This window comes from Ursus arctos, unplaced genomic scaffold (assembly GCF_023065955.2).
Source record: "Ursus arctos isolate Adak ecotype North America unplaced genomic scaffold, UrsArc2.0 scaffold_29, whole genome shotgun sequence".
Classification (NCBI taxonomy): domain Eukaryota; kingdom Metazoa; phylum Chordata; class Mammalia; order Carnivora; family Ursidae; genus Ursus; species Ursus arctos.
The window spans coordinates 16,178,858-16,199,509 of NW_026622974.1; the positions used below are offsets into that span (position 1 = coordinate 16,178,858).

The window sequence follows — 20,652 nt, forward strand, 5'->3', positions numbered from 1 at the left end:
CTATACCGAGAAGTCTCTGGTCCTGGGGCTAAGAAATTAAATGTTCTGTTTTACTTTTATTGGGTCGGTGTGTGAAGAAAGCAGAGGAAATCAGAAAGAATGGATGATGTTACTGCGAATTATTAGTACTAAGCAGGCTTTTATAAAATTACATGTAATTTTACACTATTTAAAAATATTTAAAGATAATTTGTTGTAAAAACAAAACAAAAACAAAAAACCCCACAACACTACCTCTGCTCTAGATACCTGCCTCCTGATGTTTCTGGGGGTTTCCTGCTCCTGTTGTGAGGGTGCTGATACCACAAGTGGGCTCCTTACTGTAAGGTGTTAGATACGTAAACAGGGCTTCAAGAAGCTACTCTGAGACCCAACTATGTCAGTGGAACTCGACGTTGGCTGATGGGTCAGCCAACAGTAATATAATAGCTCTTTAAAACATTGAGCTGAATCAAAAATTTACAATAAATTTGATGTCATTTTCCTACTCTTACATTCTAGCTTCAACTTTAAATGGTTTATGGAGCATTCCATTCCTCCAGATAATGTTAGACAAGCTCGCCTCACTTTTATTAATGACAAGGCAATATTTCATTGCGATAGGTTAGGCAACCCATCATTGAGAGAGCACAGTAATCACAAATAAGAAGTCTCCACAGATGACATAATCTACGCTACACTGGAACCAGTGATGTCCTTCCAACCTCACCCTGGAAGATGAGCTTATTCAGTGGTGTTAAACAGATCTTTTAAAGACATGTTGACATCAATATCGCAATGAGTGTAAGTATCGCAAATTTCTAATGTTTTAAAGTCAAAGGTTATTAAAAAAAAGCATGTGTTAAGAGGTATCCAGACCACTCTCTTAAGGGTTTTGCTAGTTCTAGGCACTGTTACAAAACAGATGTTGACCTGAAAACTCAGTGGCCAGATTTTTATTTGGTTAACTATTCAATAGTGTATCTACTTACAGAATCCATTTTAAGTTTATAATTTACACTACGGGCTAGTTCTCAAAAGAATTTAAGGTGGATCTCGATTAAAGCCAGACCGGCAGAGATTGAGAAACAAAATTTGAAGACCACTTATTCAATTACTTGCTTGTCTGGCTTACTAAGGTCAAAATTATTAAATTAGAATTCTAGTGGTGTAACTGTACAAATGCCAAACGCTCATAAGGGAAGTTTCATCTTTGAAATGCATGTGCAAGTGCAATGAAATTGACCAGTTTTGGTCAGAAGCCAAATAACCCCCCAAAAATCAATGTACTTCCAAAAGATAGGAGACGGTGACTCATTTTAGAATAACCACCTTCTTCATAAAGAAAGCATGAAAAGATAGCTGCACTTACATAGGTGCATGGGGACACACCTATGTAAGCAAGGAGGACACAGGTAAATTCTCAAACGTGCCAGATCTAATTACTTCTCAGGAAGGGAAATATGCATGCAGTTGACATGTACAATCACGAGTCTATTGGATTTTCTCACTGAGTTCTATATAACTCACTTTATGCTGATCAATGAGAGTCCGAAGAGCATCCTCATCATCTGGGAGAGCGCCATGGAAACGAAGGGTTTGCTCCGCCTCAGCCAGCCACTCCAGGAGGGCATGCACCACTGAGTGAAATTCCTCTGCCTAACAGTTCACACACACACACACACGCACACACACGCACACACCCCAAAGAAGATCCCCAAAGATGCTTGTTAGTATCAAATCCTCCTCTCAATGAAAAAAAAGTCTTAAATTTACATTATTAACAATACGCATTATTCCCACTAAAAAGATAGATACAAGTTGCTACACTTCACAAATGTAAGACCTCCAATGTATCAAAAAGGCCTATATGAAGAGTGATTCACCATTTTAACAAAATCTGATTTTAGATGCATGGCAGCCCATTACATATTTGAGCTGAAAAATTACGAGCAGCACTTTTATGTGAAGATGAGAAAACTTCCCTCTATGAGTAATTTAAACTCTTGGGGCGGGGAGCAAGGCAAGGATGCTCTAAGAATCTCCTTCTCCATCACTGTCCCAGTTAAGAAAGGAGCAGATGCAACAGTTCTCCGCAAGAGCAGTTCTTGTGCAGGCTTTGATACCTTTCTCCCTAGCCCCCAGCAGCAATTTACAAGACGTTTACCTGCCGCAGAGCTGCTTCTAAGCGCGTCTGCTTTGATATGGAGAGTGCACACACCGTCTCCCAGCGTGTGCTCAACTCCTGCATCTGGACCTTGACCCAGGAGGAGTCGTCTCGGCTGCCTTCTATGAGCTCTCGGGCAGAACGCTTCAAGGCCTGCACGCTGCTGGTCCTCTTCCCCAGTTCTTTTTGGAAAACCTAGAAAGACCATATTTTTATAAGGAATTCATTTTTAGTTATAAAACCAAACCAGTAAAGCACAGTTTGGAATATACGTGTACATGAGCTCATATACCAGCGTCTAAGATGTACGGTTTAAGGAGCCATACTTCTCACAGATACTTCAGGAGCTAAGTCACCACACGGGGCTCCCATCGGAGCGCTGTGAAGAACAGTCTTGTATAAAGTTGTTCAATCTTCTAGCATTCTCCTAAGTGAACAAACCTTTCAAATGGTGCCTTGGATTTAAATAGTAGTGGCCACTCTTCTTTATTTCAATTCCACAAAAGAAAACCTCAGCTAATGAAGAACTGAGCCACCCTGGGGTACTGAGCGGGGGTACTGGAGGGAATGGCGGGGGAGCTCACAGGGAGGTGGCATGCAGTCCTTTTCTCTGTTACACGGCTTCAACTTTCACGGTATCCTGAGAATTAACCTCTCAGGTCAAAATTTAGAGGCTCACATCCTTACCTGTCATTTTGGCCTCATTTTGATAAACTCTGATGTGCCAGGAGTTAGACTGGCCTTCTTTTGGCCACAGACCTAATTCGAAAAATAAGCCCAGGGTACTTCATTTCTGATTCAAGAGTCTCTGTGTGCAACTATACCTTTCAAATTAACCAAGCTTATGGAGAGAATAAGATTAACTTATTTTTCTAAAAGATGATCACAAATGAATATTACCAAGCACATCCTATCATTCTGGCTCTATCCATGAGTTTCTAGTCTGATAATCAGATCATTCATAAAAGTGAGCCCATCAAAAATAATCCAAACATAGTGTAATGAATTCTTTGCTTGATTTCACTCGAACAGTGTTAAATGAGATGAGCCTGCAGATAGACAGACAGTCACAGACACACACACATACGTAGGCACAGAAAATACAGTGTCTATATAATCTGTAACAGGACTGGCCAGATAGTTCTGAGCCGACTTTCCAACGTACTCTGTGAACTTAAACTTCTTCCCGAGGCTTCCAATTGTATTACTAATGCTGAATGATTAACTCATTCTTGATGACCTTTAATATATAAAAAACCTGGCAAGTGCTGAAGGGAGTAAATATTTAGACAGTGAGTTTATACAAATGGCATTTATGTAAAAAGTAACATTACACTATTCATTGCTCATTGAATGAATGCCAAGGAATAAAAAAGTTTGTATTAATCATGCGCAAAACATTTGTTTCTATATTATAGGCAAAGCAACAAAACCCAAAATTTTTATTTTTTTATAGGCCCAATCACAGTTCTTCATTTATTCTTTGATTTTTTGATAATACTCAAATATAACAAACTCTCTTTTATAGATATAATCAGACAACAGAACCAGAAAAGGGGAAATAAATATGCAGAAGGACCAACTATTTAAAAAGGGACAGGTTAAGATCAAAATAGCATAACTAGGGAAGTATAAACAGAACATTTTAAAATGAAATACAGGTTCTGAATTCCAAAATAATAGAGGAGAAATGAAACGTGAATTCGAGTACAGTGCTGTAAGATATCTGTATACGTCTACTCCGGTACAACCATTCCACATCACTACTGTGCCTCAGATTGTTCTCGAGGTTCTTCGTTGTAATATACTGTACCATGATTTCGGCCCTTGCACTCAGTATCAGCCGGATGTCTTGAATATTCCCTTTGACTGGCGCAAAAATTTTAAATCCGTCTCAGGAGATTGCAAGGAAACTACTTGACTTAAAGTAATAATCGAATCCCTCAGAGCCTATGCTGATATCTCATAAATTGCTAAAGTTCAAGGGGCAAGGTTAAAACGGTTTTTAAAAATACAAAAGAAACCTATCTTGACCCCCATAGATCATGTCACAAATCCATACGCTTATGCAATGACCAAGTTCCAGGTCACTGAGGGAGTGATTTTAAATTACATTACATAATTATTTACATGAATAACAAAAGACTGTAAAATATTCTTGGAACATGTTTTAAAGCACCAGAGAATGAAATCGCTTTCTAAGTTCTAAAAGGTTTTAGATCTGGAAATTGGAAAAAAAAAAAAAAAAAAAAAAGGTGTCTCATTGATACTAATTTTCCTGTATGACGTTTAAAGTTGGCTTCCTGATTCTGCTCAAATGTACACATATATCAATATTAAAGACTGTTATGTAGTATGATATATGGTCTCTAGATTTTAAAAGGTTAAGGTAAGTGGTTACAGTTTCCTCTAAATTCAGGATAATCAAATGAGATCAATAAAATGTCCCAGATAATAATACCTTGTGATTATCGATCAGATTCATCACTAAATCAATGTCTCCGTGGACAGGCTGGTCTTCTGCCAGCTGGGGTTCAACTCTGTACAGCCAGTCAATGAGGGCCTGCAAGGCATCTGTGAATTGTCCAGAAAATAACAGGGCTTCCTCCAATTTGTTTTGTCTGGGGAAAAAGGTAGAAAAGTCAATCTGAGCAACAAAAAAGCCACCCTATACCTGAACATCTAAAATCCATTTATGAAGGTTGAGCAGTCCTCAAAGAAAAAAAAAACAATATATTGGTATTCAGTGCTGTTTCTTTGCTTTCCTTAGAAAATAACAAAACTTTTCTCAAATTTTCTTTTTTATTCCTTAAATAGACAGCACTTGTTCTTGGAAAATTCCCTCATCATCACCTCTAGAAATCAATCAGTGACCCTTCAGTTTCTTCAGCAAAAAATATGCCTTAAAACTTTTTTATTTTAAGTTACCATACAGTAACTGGACTTTTTTGAATGTACAATTCTATTCATTGTAACACATGCAGAGATTCATGTAACCATCATCATAATCAAGAAACAGAACAGTTCCATCATCCCCCAAATCTCCCAACATGCTGTCTGTAGTTACAGCCTGCCCCATCTCCGCCCCCTGGCATTCATGCATCTGCTTGGCAAGAAATCATTTATAGGACATTGTAAAAAGCACATAACCTTTTGAAATTGAAGGTTTTAAGGATTTTTAAAAATTTACACCAAAGTTTTTATATTCTTCCTATATATTCTGTAGACTACATTCTAATTTTCTATTCCAATATAATTTTATTATTAGAATATAATATTCTATTTAATCTTGATACTGACAAAAATAATTAGATCAAGGATCTATGAATTATTTGAAAACATTTCTAAGATACTTGAACTCTTCTATTAGTATGGTACTTTCTAAGTACTTAAAGATTTTGAAATTAGTTTTGGGTCTTCACGGTTCAAGCATAATGAGAAAGAAGACTGGAAAGGAGTGGATGGAAGTTGGAAAGGAACGCTGGGGTCAGACTGGGGGACCTCGCCCACCACATTAAGGAGACTGTGTTTTGTTCACACTCAATAATATTAAGTTCCTAAAAGTTATGAGGCAGGGCAATGACAAGATCCCACTCATATTTTAAAAAGACCACTCTGTGGTTATGGGGAAATTAGATTAAGGAGGACAAGAGCAGACCTGGGGAGACTAGTGAGAAGTCAGGTATGAGATGACGGCTTGGAGGATAATGTCACCTTTGACTGAATCGAGTAATTAAAAATAAATAATAATGAATAACAAAGCCTTCTCCGTGCAGGCACTATGTAAGGAGGGTATTACAGATGACCTGAAGTTCCCAGGCAAAGGAGGTGTGCAAAATTTCTAGAATGTTCCTACAAAGCATCACAACTGTATACTTGACGGAAGCCTACAAGGTCACCAAACTGCCCTCAAGAACATTCTACCTTTCCACAGATTTTCCACAGATGGTGTCCCATTTGTCTCTGAGTTCACTCAGCATGTCATCTAGTTTCAGGTTGTCGTCAGCCAGGGAGGTTTTCTCCTTCAGAGAACGCCCAGTTCTGTTTGTGGTGTCATAGACAGAATGCTTGGCTCCAAGCGATTTCTGAAACTCCTATATATTTAACAAGAAAACAGTGTGCATTTCTACTTAGGACTCGTAAATAGGTAAGAGACATTACAAGAGTCGCCCCTAATCAATGGAGTCTAAATAGAGGAAGACGTCAGCAAATAATCAAGTCAGACAGTGGAACACACCAGGGTAGAAAAGAGTCTTTATAAACTGAAGAATTTACTTTTCTCAGAAGCCAGGTGTCGTCTTTGAGAGTACCTATTATTATGAAGACAATAATTTCAAAGCAAAGCAAATCTTTAATCTTTTGTAGCCATAAACCACAAACACGATACTAGTTATAATAAAATGAAATTGCTAATCAACTATTGAAAAATCCAAGAGTTTGGAAAGGAAAAACTAGTTAACACTCAATGAGTAACTAAAGGTCCTACGCAGACAAAGCCTGACTCATAATCTGTAAACTTACTACAGTTTGAGTTTTTGGTCAGACAGATCTGTTGTCACACATCTTGGATGTTCACAATGATGTTACACAGAATTTTATCTGTGAGCCAGGATGAGGGACGAAGAAGAACCACATCTCCAGATTCCTCTGTTCTAACCTAACGCTCATTCTAGTCACACCCCTTGGGAGGCCTAGCCCCTTCCTCCTTACCTCTACGATGCCTTACCAAAGTCTCACAGGATCTACGGATTACTTACCTAGTATCGAGGAGCTATGTTGCCAACGTGACATCAATACTTTCCTATTTTTACATTGTTGATCTGTATGTTTGTGTATGTGTGGGAGGGGTGGATTATATTCTGTCTACACAACTCAGTTACAAGCTTTTCTAGAGCAGGGACATTGCCTTTGCAGGCCTCTCATTATCATCTTACATTTTGTGTTGTTCGTAAGTATGTAATAGCAAGAATGAGACAGCTGCTACTGAATAAACAATCTCAGGGATGGCAAGGAAGGAAGGTCAACTTAATCAGCATCTTACAAGCTCATAATATATCACGGAAACACTACCACAGTGTTTCTAAATCCTGGTAGCACATGAGAGTCACCCTACACAATAAAATGCTATGCAAATGTATAAGTTTCCAAAATAACCTTGCTTATAATTACCTAATGAGCTTTTATTGCATTTAAAAGCTAGACACTTTAGGTGTCTTAATATGACTAAGATATTTATTTTGTCTTATAATAGGAAGCCACTTCGTCTGGGAATTTTTAAGCAATAAACACCATTACAATACCACACTATTTCTATAGTTTGTTTTCTGTAATTATTTTGTTTGTTGTTGTTATTCAATAACAGAATGTTAGTTTTAGAATCATGGTATTGACATATTTTTTTCAAAAGAACAGATACATAAAAAAAGTTATAGCTGAATATAGGACAGATTAGAACTTTTTAGAAATAGAAAAATACCCACGAGATGAACAGAAAAGATTTTTAAAATTGGCTTAATGTACCTCGTACCCTTATCTAGACAAATGCTGACTTTGGCAACAAGTCATACCAGGAAAAACAGAGAATCTACCAGGGTTCTTCACATATTCTTATTTCTAGGATTCTCCAACTTAAATACACAATATACCTTCATAAGACTACATGACATGACAACTATGTTCAAGTTCAAATAGGCATTCTATTTTGAGGAGCCTCTCTTTTTTCCATCAGAGGGGAAGGAAGGAAGGTGCTGCTCACTGTCATTGTGCTGTCAGGATTGAATGTGGCAGCTCAAGGGCAGAGGGTACCAGCGGAACAAGCCACTCATAAGTCCTCATCTAGTCAAAGAACAGGTGCTCAATGCTTCCTTCTGCCATCCCAGGATCACGACCTCTTGAGGTTAGTCAGAACTACCCAGGGAAGCAATCAACCTGTATGAAGACGATGCCTAGAATTTTCCAATGATGATCAACCCTACCTCACCCCAATTTTTTTCCAGCTTTTTAAAAATTATCATGTTTCAAGCAATAATATGTATGTAGATTCTTAAAACTATAAAAGTGTTTTCTCAGGACCCACTCTCCTTTACCTGTATCCTCACCCTGAGGGCTGATGATCACTTTGTAACCAGAATGACAGACCCAAATTCAAAGAGTTGAGGAGGATGGGGGGGAATGTTCTTTGAATGCCATGTGGTACGAATATAAAAGGTAGAAAATATAAAATAATATGTCTCTACACCTTCTAGTTTACTGAAGCCACTGACTATGTGTCTTTGAGGGTATGGATGGAATTTCATATACCACATATACAATAAAACACCAGTTCGTGTAGAGGCAACAAATTTTCCCCACTAAACTGTTTGAAAGAACCTATATGGCAAGATTTAAGTACTTTTTGCTACAAAATTATCTTCTACATGGCATTTGATCTATGAAAGAAATTACAAGACAGACGTGAAAAACTGAAATGCCAACATTTGAAGCCCTGTAAGTCTTTTATGCTATAGATTATAGAACACTTCCCATTTTAATTTTGTGTATTTTCTTTTAACAATTAACCCTAGCGTCATAGTGGAACGGTCAGCAGAGAGAAAAGATACTATTGCCACTTGACCAATGTGAAGGGCAATTGGCTTTAAATTTAATGGAGGTCCATATTGGACAGCCTTTCTTCCCCCAGTGATGAATAAATACACAACCAGGTAAGAATTTAGAAGTGATCTTGAGATACAGAACGACATACATGCTTTTCTTAATTGTAGACCCACCTTATGCTGTGCAAGCTGTGTTTTTATCTTGTCTGGATCATTGGCGATTTCCAGTTCAGAATCCAAAGATTTTTCTGATTCCTCTAGCCATTCCATAAGTTTACTCCACGCTTCATGGAACTGTAAAAGAAATGTATATTTCTATCCAGAAAATTTTCCGGTGTGCTTGCTATACTTGAAATCTAGCATATTTTTAAAATAGAAATTAATGTTAATGAAAACGTTAAAAATTATTAATTCAAATTTCCCCTAAAAAAGAAGAAAGTAGTAGCTTCACTGATTACAAATGTTTTATTAACTCTTGGCTTTTGTGGTTGTGCCCCCAAGGTCACTTTGCTGTATGTAACTCATTCAAACACGTCAACTTTAACAAAAACAGAAATGAGCCTAGAAACAGTGAACACCAGGGAGAACTTCCCTCCCTTTCCTTTTGCTTCGTAATTAACATAAACCGTCAAGAGAATTTTATTTGTCCACTGCCCTCACTGACAGATCTGGGTTTACTTCGAAGGTGTTTCAGTCCCATGTTAATGAAAAGGAACAAAAAGGGAGAGACAAAGGATAAAGTCTATAAATCGGTCTTAAAAAGTAACAAGAACAACAACAACAAAGGCCCTACCATTCCTATTTAATACAAAGGGAGATCAGTGTCTATACTGTTGCTATCAAAGTGTTCAAATTCATGCCTGTGCCTCACATACTGGTTTTATATGTAAGAGCACCCACGTATGTGAATTCTAACAAAATAGAATTCTCTTGGGCATCTATGACCTTGTAATATCCTGGTGCTATGTATACTTGATTTCAGCCACAGTCTCTTTTCTGTTTATCACAGAGAACTAGTGAATACTATTTTTGGATACCAAATTGTGAGATCGGTTATAAGTAATTTCTCATGATAAACTTAAGTGGATGGATACATAACAAAAAACTGAAGTAATCAAAATAAAATCTGTTTTATATCAAAGCACATTAATAAAGAAACAACAAAAAGACACTTTGCAATAAACACAATAAGAGCACGGGATCACAAGTCTGGCAGGGCCTGAGGAGATCATCTCACTGCAAACCTGTTCCCCGGCACATCCTTCCCACAGCTCCAATCAATTTAAATATGAAAATACAGAGGCCAGAAGAGGCACAGACACTGCCAAAGTCAGGGACCTATGATTCATATCCAACCCCAAACTAAGATATTAGAATAATAAGAAATAAAGGAATAGTCACAATGTTTGGTAGTCTTGCTACAAAGAATGTCGGCTATCATGGATGGCAAGTTTAATGATAGAAATGCACAGATTCGAAGGCTGGTCCTGCTTTAAGAACTATTTTTAAGCCACATAAATAGAAGAAATGCTAACCTTTTGCACCAAAAAGCAGCAGAAAAGCCTTGCAGATTAAACAAAGTGAGAAAATAGAATTGACAACATGGAGAAAGGAGAAAGATTTCTATAAATCAGATGTTCGTAACTCAAGCAATGCCCACACTACAGAGGAAACTGCTACATTGGTGGAGACAAGGATGTCACGCTTATCATTAATACTGCCTTAAAAATCACATTAAGAGACTGATTCTATTCCACAGACTCACTGATAACACTGAACACATCATACATCCCACTCAAAAAGAAATAATACAGCACGTAATCCTACAACAATGCAATTTATCATTTCTAAAGCTTTTAACAAATTTATGCTGAGAGCTTTAAACAGTGAAACATGTGACTCCCATGACATCTTCTGTATCACCCAACTGAGCCTGACTCCCCAAAAGAACGGAGTCCAATGCCAATTAAAGGCAAATGCAACTAAATGGGGCAAAGAGAGCCATAAGAAAATTTAGCCTCAACATTACACTTGAGTTTCTAGTAAGAGTCAGAGATATATGCCAACCGAGGCAGGCACATCTCTCTTCCCTGGAGCACAGAGACACGGAATTTTACCTCTTTTCTGTGTTTACTCTAGCAATGGAAAATTAATAACAGGTGAAGAGAGTAAGGGGCGCTCCTTGTGAGATTCTCTAGATTAAAAAGAAAAAGGAAAAAAACAGCCCTAAAAGGTTCAAACAACTAATTTAAAAAGCAGCGTGGAACTGCATCAAAATACTAGAGAAGAAACGAGAGCCTGTCAACAAGGGTATAGATTCAGAGACGTGAGGGGTACCCAGCAGCTCAGACATGGAATCAGCCCTTTCAGGAAGCTACTGGAGGGCCAAGTGTCTGCCTCTCGGCCCTGAGAGTCTGTGGACAAAGTCTGGCTTAGGAACTAAACACAAGGTAGCAATATAATAAAGTATGATGACTTACTCTGGGTATAAGAGTAGAGATTGCAAGGTCAAAGGGAAAAACAAACAAACAAACCTAATAACAAAAAATCCGAGCCTTTTTTTGGACCTTAATGATAACGGTTAGTCTATGAAGCCAAGCTATAATCAGTCTTTTCAAGATTAGTCCCCAAGACCGGAAGGTACTGTCAGGGCAAAGAGTGATGTCACCTATTGAAACTGAGGCCACAGCCCTTTTAGGAAATAAACACCTTGGCCTTGTGCCATGATTGTTACAACTAATACAGCCTGCAATAAAAGTACTTTAACAGCATGATATATATCTCAACACCTAGAACTGACTGATTGCCAACTTCAGAGAGTTTTATAAAGGTTTACCTGCTTGGCTCTCTTCCTTGCATCATCCAAAGATCTTCCTCTTTCTACTAACCGTTGAACCACTTTTTCCCATCGACTCTGTACACTGATCAATAGATTCTTAATTAGGACAACATCTTGTTTCTGACTGAAATATTTCAGGTGGGTTCCAGTTTTGTCCAGCTCTATTATCTGCTCACGGTGAGAATTTACTTCATTGGCAAAGACCTTTCCCAAAGAAAAAAAGGGTAGAATTAGAAACAAATGAAAAACTGTTCTATCTTAAAAATGCTTTTGTTATCATGAGCTGAAACCATTTTGAAGGACAAAATAAAGTTTTCAAACTACCAAATTCATGCTTCTGACATTAAAACAGTCTGTTGTGTAAAAAGGTCTTAAGTGAGAATGCTGACCATCTGAGTTACAACATACCTTGTGTTCATCGATTTGAAACAGAACTGTATCCAAGATAAGACTTGGCCGAGAAGCTACATTTAGGGTCTGTTCAGCCTGGGTTAGCCAGTTGATGAAGTCTTGGAGAGAATTGTGGAACTCCATTGCCAAGTTGAGAGCCTCTTCCAGTTTAGTCTGCGAAGACAGATTATTTAGTATTTGATGATATTTAATTCCACCCCCCACCCCAGTTTAGCCACTCGCTGCCAGATTTCCTTCCCATCCACCCTTTATTTATACCTAATCTGTATTTCTGTATTACCTAAACAGTTTATGAATATAATGGTCTTTCACTAAAATACTGGCAAACCAAACTCCTTTAAGTATAGTGAGAAGACCCCACTGTAGCTAAAAAAAATCTAATATAAACTAAAATTATGATTTGGGGGCAATTAACCACAGAACACAATTACTAAACAGAATCTGGAGAAAGAAAACTTGACATTCACATGATTAATGCTGGGGGTCAAAATACTGTGAAATATATATACATTATGCTCTGTCACTGAGGGCACACAATCTAGTATTCCTAGCCTATCATTTTTCTTATAGCATTAAATGGTGATAATTTTAATCCCTTTTCATGGACTTTTGTTATGGAAGTGCTTATTATATATACAATCATCTCACTCCCTTGACCTCCCTCTTTCCCTCCCCACTATATACATAAATCAGTGTGATTAGAATTATTTAACAATCCAGAATTAGAGTGGTTCACAAATTTAAAAATATACTTAGTGACACTTGATCTATGATCTGTTTGAATAGACTGCTTTAACTCTGTTCTCCTGTATTAAAAGAGAATACTATTTTCAATTGACCCCATGAAACCTCTATATGTATATGAAGAAAACTTAAACACGGATCATTAAAAGTTCCAGTGATAATTCTACTCAGAGATAAATAAATCCCATGAAACAAAACAACTAAAATATTCATTCTATGACATTAATTAAAGCACATACTTTCCTTTCATTGAGTTTGGTTTCCACTGATTCCCATTTTTCTTTCAAGTTATTTAAGTCTTGGTCAATTGTCTCTGCAGATTTGGGGCATCTTGCAAGCATCTGCTGGCCTTTCTGCATCAGACTTTTGTATGTTTCTTCTTTAACATCAAAGGCAGCACAGATTTCCTAAATTGAGATATCCGCCCAAGTTATATCATTTTTAAGAGAATAAAATCTAAAAGTTCCTTTTCCAGGTCATCAATCCCAAGCCCCTTATCATATATTCACTTCTATTCAACACACAGAATAACCCTGACACATTCAAGCTTTTCACTATATTGAAACAACACCTAGATCTAACAGACATACCCTGACTGCTAGAAATCTCAGAAATGGTGCTCTCATTATCAGTCCATTCCAGCATGCTAAAGTTTGTGAAGTAATTTTTTAAATGTTTTCAAGAAAGGTTTCACTGCCCTGTAACCAACCAGATCTGTGACCCTGAGCCAGTAATTTAACCTCTCTGGGCCTAAGTTTCCTCCTCTGTAAAATGGGTTTTCTAAGTCTCTCCTCAGACTATGATACAATGACTGTAATAATTTTTGGTATAATTTAATTCTGTGCTCAGAAGACAACCAATGAATGGAAAGTAAAGACCCAATACAGTAAGAGATTTGAAGCTGATTATTCAGACTTTGGAATCACAAAAGACAAACTTGTAGTACTACGAATATTACTCTCATTTATAGAATTTTTAAAGCTTTCAACCAGAATGCAACTGTATTCCTTCTACAGAGAATATTAAACAATTATGAAGGCAAATTCAGAATTTAATATCAATAAAACAAGAGTTACATTCATGTAAAAACTTAAGACCAGCTCTATTTCATTGGTTCTATGTCTAACATTTTCAACATTTTCAAATAACATATTTCAATAATTTTTAAAGCTGAGATAGAACTCATAAAATTCAGCATTTTAAAGTGTACGGTTCAGTGTTTTTTAGTGTATTCACAAAGATGTGCAGCCATTACTACCGATTCCAGGACATTTTTATCCTCTCAAAACTTTATAGTTTCTTAAGCCCTAAAAAAAAAAAAAACAAAAAACTTTCTAAACATAGTTACAGTACCACCTACCAAAAGCCTTTAATCCTAGAGCAAAACTTCTAAATACAGCTAAATCTCAGGAAACTGTAATATTCCAGTTTTTCTAGTTTCTTTCATTTCTAACACAACCACATCAAAAGAGCATTACTAAAATGATATCAACAAGTACCAATAACTGTTTAGGATTCCTTAAATCATAGAATTTACAATTATACTGGGTTAAGCAAACTCATTTTAATACCTCATCCAAACCAAATAAGGGGCTATGTATAGTAATATTTTTCTAAAAGTAAACTATTTCTAAGATAAGCTCTTTGCTTTCCACCTTTTTATCATATACTTCTAAATCAACTTTTAAAAACTACTTGTTATTAGAGAATAATCCCAAGCATGTTTGTTTAAGAAGTCCTTAAACTTCTGCTTAATGAACACCGTGATAACTATGTAGGTAGTTCCAGGAAAGGAAAAAGCATCTGGAAGCCAGTTAGGTTTTATGGAAAAGAAAGACAAGCACTGCTAAGTTATTATTTAGTCAACTATTTTTTCAGTGAAACAAATGGGTCCCCCGTGGCACCAAAAAAATGACAGTAACAACAACAACAACAAAACCATGTACACAGTAATTTTCTAAAACAACGAATACACATTAAAGGTTACTAGGAAATTCCATACTGGATTGATGGAACTGACTTTAACTGCTCATAGCAACTGTAAAATGAGTAAGATGCCACCTCTGTTGTATTTCTTGACAACACCTACAAGACGGTTACTTCCTCTCCAAAGCACCAAATTCAGAATTATTTATAACTAACTGCCATTTCAATAAAGCTCTTACAACAACATTGGACATCTAATAACGAAGACAGGATTTCATGTATAATGGCCCATTTCTTATGCCCAATCCCTAAATACTTGTACTTTTATTTCCCAAGACCTTAATTAATCAGCATTTGAATATTAAAAAATTTTTCTGATGCAAATTCACAAGTATAAAAAAGGATTAGTTTTCAAAATCTGAAACAGACTGTTTTCTCTTAGGACTTCTAAAGCTGAGTTCTCATGTAAATGAATAGGAAATGTCAATAAATCAAAGTCTAAATTCAATTTGTCAGTCCACATTTCTGTGAAAGGAAGCCGGAGTCTCAAGTTTCATTATTTTTTCCTCCTTATCTTTAAGAGTCGACAGTGCCACAGAATCTGTGTGGGAACAGCCCACAGACACAATGCTCCCAATAGGACAATTAACAGAAGCCTCCTCTTGTCCATAGCTGGTATGGGTATGAAGTTGAAGATACAGCCCCATCACCATTAAAACAAACAGACAAGCAAGCAACTCTTGAACAGAACAAGAACATATTTTCCAGCCTTCCAGGAAACTAGGTGGGAGTATCATGCTTACAACAATAACTTTAAAGTCAATTCTGATTACTTTAGGGATTTTTCTTTTCACTCAAGGTACAACAGTTTATAATTTACACTATTTTGTGTTACTATCCATACAAGCTCATCATTTTACGGGGAAAAGTCTGCTTCTAAAAAATGTCTAGACTTATAAAACCTTTCTTCATATACTGACACACTAATCTCTGAAATAAAGAATAGATTCTGACTTGAAAATTTTAATCAATAAATGGTTTTTCTAGCATTTACACACAAAGATTTCTGCTATAAAACTGTATATCCTTTAAGCCTTCTCCCACAATTTATTTATCACCAGCGCCCACACAAAATGGTCAGCGTCTTCATCGGAGGCTAGAGCTGTGGGAAATAATATACTTACCATGTGGGCATTAAGCTGCTCCCTGGCTGTTTCTGGTAAACCCCCCAGAGGTTTGGATGCTAACAGATGACGCTCAGTGTCAGTTAGCCACTGCTGCAAATCCTCAATCTCACCATGGAACCCTTTGGCCTGGAGTGATAGAGAGTTTTAAGTTTGGGCCACAAACACATTGTCACTTTCCAGCAGAAAACAAGGTTTAAACAATCCCGGCCTGCTAAGCCTCTCGATGCATTCTTAAGAACAGGCAGGTGCAAATAGATTTGCCTGCCTTTCCTCATCGTGAGAGCTCTGGCAGATAAGACTATTACACTAAGAACCAGAGGGCTGCCTTCTCATCTGCTCTGTTCTTTATCCCACTTATTTTTACTCCTCTCCTTGAGGAATAAAAATCAAACAAGGGTCTGCAAACCAATCAAAGAATTCCAGGCTATTTTTTAAAAAGATTTATTCATTTATTTTAGAGAAAAACAGAAAGAGAGAAAGAGTGTGTGGGTGGGGGCGGGGCAAAGGGCAGACTCCCCACTGAATGCCGAGCCTGACACAGGGCTCCATCCCACAACCCTGAGATCATGACCTGAGCCGAAATGAAGAGTCGGACGCTTAACCGGCTGAGCCACCCAGGTGCCCCAGAATTCGAGGCTATTTTGGTCTTACAGGCCAACGAAAGTTTGAGAATTTATTTTCTTATTCACCTGGCGCAAGGCACCATCCAGCTGCTGCTTCCTTTGTTCTGTTTTTTCCAAAACATTTTGCCAGCGTTGGTTTAAAACCTCCAGCTTGTTCTGAAGGTTGCTTGCTTCTTCTCCTGCACTTGATCCAATTAGATCATTTCCTGCTTTATTAACGGCTTCCACTGTGGACTGATGGGCTAACACGTCATTTTGAAGCACCTGAAAATATTAAAATAACACTATGTTTACTAGCTCGTAACATGTTAACATCACTTTTAATGCAACGTTTATTTGCTGAGTATAAAACATTGTGAAGTAAAAACATCATATGCTTAGAATTTAATATAAGAAAGTGTTAAAATGGTGGACTTCTTTTCTCTCAACTTCGCAGCTTTCCTACATATACCTTCAGTCTACCAATAGCCCCTGAAATGATTATGTAAGAACATTTTGTTAGTTCTTCGCATTAGAATAACCTTGCAATTGAGGACATTAAGTATCTGGAGATTATAATTAAAAGGTTCTAATCGTTTTCATTTGATTCAAACTCATTTTAATTGAACTTAATTTTCATGTCTTAAGTAAACAATTTTTAAAAAAGAGCAATCTTTATAAAAAGCATGTACTTTGATAGGTTAACAGTACTAATCGCTTTCAGAGGTAAGCGTTAAATATTCTTGTGGTCAAAATATAAATGTAATTCTATAAAATTCATTCTTCTAAATGGTCTAAGTCCTGCCACATAAGGCAGAGCATAGGGGCCAGAGAAGAAAGAAGGAGAGGGATGGAAACATTCTCTCCCTTCTTCCAGCGGCTGGGCTGGTGATTTTAAGCCCTTTAACTTCTGACCTTTAAGAAATGAAAGGAGAAGGGAGGAGACTTTCTAACTGCTCACAGATAGATAAACAGAACTAAAAGACCCCTAACTCATGCCTTGCCAAAATAACCGCGCCAGGGCGTGTCACGTCCCCGCCAATACCGTAGTCTACAAAATTCCTGTCACTGATACATGTTGCTTTTAAAGACAACTGCTAAGTTTATGAAAATGTAAATGCTATATCCACTCACACTACAGGAATAAACATCTTTCTATGCAGAGTCAGTCTGACTAGTCATTACTGCTCTTACAAAAGTGTAAGACAGACATTAAGTAATAAAAAATATTAATGATACAAAATAAGTCCTAATTGCCTAATCAGATATGGTTGGGCAATGACTGTATTGACTATATATGACTATACAGACTATATAGAGAGAAAATTGTTTTAAAGATTTATTTATTTTAGGGGCGCCTGGGTGGCTCAGTTGTTAAGCATCTGCCTTTGGCTCAGGGCGTGATCCCAGAGTCCTGGGATCGAGCCCCACATCAGGCTCCTCCACTGGGAGCCTGCTTCTTCCTCTCCCACTCCCCCTGCCTGTGTTCCCTCTCTCGCTAGCTGTCTCTCTCTCTGTCAAATAAATAAATAAAATCTAAAAAAAATAAAAAAACAAAAAAAAAATAAAGATTTATTTTAGAGAGAGACAAAGAGAGAGCCTGTGCGAGCGGGAGGAGGGGCGGAGGGAGGAGTGGTGGAGGGGGAGAAGCAGGCTCCCTGCTGAGCACAGAGCCCTGACACAGGGCTCTATCCCAGGACCCTGAGATAATGACCTGAGCTGAAACCAAGAGTGACACTTAACCGACTGAGCCACCCAAGTGCCCCAAGCGGGAGAGAAATTTATTTATTTATTTAATTTTTTTATAATAATATTTTTTTATTATATTATGCTAGTCACCATACAGTACATCCCTGGTTTTTGATGTAAAGTTCGATGATTCATTAGTTGCGTATAACACCCAGTGCACCATGCAATACGTGCCCTCCTTACTACTACCCATCACCAGTCTGTCCCATTCCCCCACCCCCCTCCCCTCTGAGGCCCTCAGTTTGTTTTTCAGAGTCCATAGTCTCTCATAGACTACAATTACTATAGGGAAAAGTATGAAAGAAGGAAAACTAAAGCAAGAATACTAAAAAACTGTTTATTGTGATAGTAAAGTACCAAAAACCTTTCATATAATACATATGTAAAATTATTAAGCATTTACTATTTGATAATCAAGGAAAACTTATACAAGGTCAGAATTTAGGACGTAACCTTAGATAAGATGCCTCTATTAATGTGAATGCTAAAGGTCTATGAAAGACCGTTGACGTTGACTGTCAGGATAAACTCTACTGATCATAACCGTCTATTCATTAAGCCTATCGACTTGAGAGATTTTCATTTTGTTTTTCTCTGAAAAAAATTTATTTATCTCACTCTTCCTGGCGAAGTCAATGGCTTTGGTCATTCACACAAGGATTCTAACAACTGGGTTTCAGGATTTATTATTTTTCTAGGCGAATGAACTTTATCGTAATAAGCTAGAGCTCTGCTCTCAACCCCTGTGAGGTCTGCTCTGATGACCTAGGCTGGAGATCATCTAAGCTGGGAAGATGCTTCCTGCTATCAGTTTGGGGCCCACTGTGGTCAGCTCTATGCTTTCCTGCTCCCTAAACCCTTCAGGCTGTACAGAGATAGGGAATTTTCTATTATGAATTATCAACCAAATGTCACAAAGATGACAACAATATAAAGTTGTTTTCCATGTATCTCAAGATTAACATTTTTAATTCAAAGCTTTAAATCAAGTGTGGGACATATAAAAACCCTTGTAAACATGACAAATATTGTTAAAGACTAATTCAGAAAGAAAAGGACTAAAGTCACAGAAAGCAAGTGGGAAGTAAGAGAGACACAGAGACTAAAGAGCAAACTCCACACAGTGAGAGACGTACAGGCAAACAGAAAAGATGTCCGATGTGCCAAACGAGCAGCAGGTGAGACACACGGAGATATGGGTGACCAGAGGGAAAACATACACTCAGCCCGCAGTGGAACATTTCGAGCCTATGACTTGGAGGCTTTCCCCGAACAACTTTTAAAAACTAGGCTCTGTCAATCCAGTGACGGGTATCATCAGGGATTTAAACCAATGTTTGCCATGCAGCCCTAAAACTTCACCAAAGGTTTCCCACCCTTGCTGTTCTTGACAACTGCCTTGAACAATGGGGAAAATTTTTTGATTGTGATCTTTTTAAAAATGTGTTTTAAGTAGTTTAACCATCAGTTACAAACGTCAAATGTGGACCTGCACTAAAATCATAAACTTGAAAAACGCATCAAGAGGAAACCTACCAGAAAACAATCTGGCGGCACTAAAACCGCATAGAGAAACACGACACACAAGAATAGCTACATACATGATGCTTGGCAAGTTCAATTTCAATGGCCTTCGGGTCTCCTCCCACAGGTTTCTGCTCACTGAGCAGGCCCTCGGTGTGCGTCAGCCACGTCAGCAGCTCATCCAAGGCGTGCTGGAACTGGCCCAGGGCTAACAGAGCCCCCTCCAGCTTATGCTACAGAAAAAATGGAGAGGAAGAAAATCTACATGAATTTGATATTATGAATGACACACATTTATAAAAATAACAGAGACAAAACAATCCATTGTTGCATGCTGTGTAACTCTGTAAGCATATCCAATGAAGCCCAATCATCATAGCCTACATTTTAAGTTTGAAATTCCTTGTGGTTAAAAATGACATGTGAGAAGTAGGAAGAATTCTAATAAAATAAGAATTTAGGGGCTTCAAAACTTTATGTACCTCATCACCTAATCTTCCCTTTTAATAATGATTTTACCTTAATATATGAAATTGAACTTTTCTAGCTTCTTAACAGAGTGCCAGTGTTTACCTGTCTGTTGATAATTCTTTCATCCAGACTATCCCATATCAATTTCAGCTCCATTAGCGGGTCTTGAACAGTGTGTTTGTCACTCTCTTCTGTTACTTTCTTCAGCAAAAGCTCTGCTTGATGGTTCAGTCTCTCCATTTCTATCTGTTGTTGGTAGGCCTCTGACTTAAATTGCTATTTTTTTTTAAAAAAAAGAGAGATGCAAGGAAAATTTGTTCTAAATCAAAACTTTAAACAAAAAAATTCTATGGATTCAATATTTATCCTAGTTCGTATTTCTTACAGTCAGGAAGGTGAAGATCAGGAATAAAAATCTAACACAAAATCTAACACAAAAAAAAGATGAGGGATGTCTTTT

The 20,652-nt window shown here is 37.5% G+C and overlaps 1 protein-coding gene across 28 annotated transcripts in view; it reads right to left on the bottom strand.

The window, feature by feature from the left end:
- Positions 1-20,652, bottom strand: part of LOC113261161 (dystonin) — a 453,463-nt gene that overhangs the window by 21,105 nt on the left and 411,706 nt on the right. For all 28 annotated transcript variants that reach the window (XM_026507181.4, XM_026507164.4, XM_044387138.3 and 25 more), the window contains 12 exons: positions 20,295-20,468; positions 19,799-19,954; positions 16,536-16,733; positions 15,844-15,972; positions 12,973-13,140; positions 11,987-12,142; positions 11,576-11,782; positions 8,914-9,033; positions 6,071-6,240; positions 4,608-4,767; positions 2,147-2,341; positions 1,510-1,638 (listed from right to left, as the gene is read on the bottom strand). In XM_026507181.4, coding sequence (XP_026362966.3) covers positions 1,510-1,638; positions 2,147-2,341; positions 4,608-4,767; positions 6,071-6,240; positions 8,914-9,033; positions 11,576-11,782; positions 11,987-12,142; positions 12,973-13,140; positions 15,844-15,972; positions 16,536-16,733; positions 19,799-19,954; positions 20,295-20,468 — 1,962 coding nt within the window. The remainder of the gene's footprint in view (positions 1-1,509; positions 1,639-2,146; positions 2,342-4,607; positions 4,768-6,070; positions 6,241-8,913; positions 9,034-11,575; positions 11,783-11,986; positions 12,143-12,972; positions 13,141-15,843; positions 15,973-16,535; positions 16,734-19,798; positions 19,955-20,294; positions 20,469-20,652) is intronic.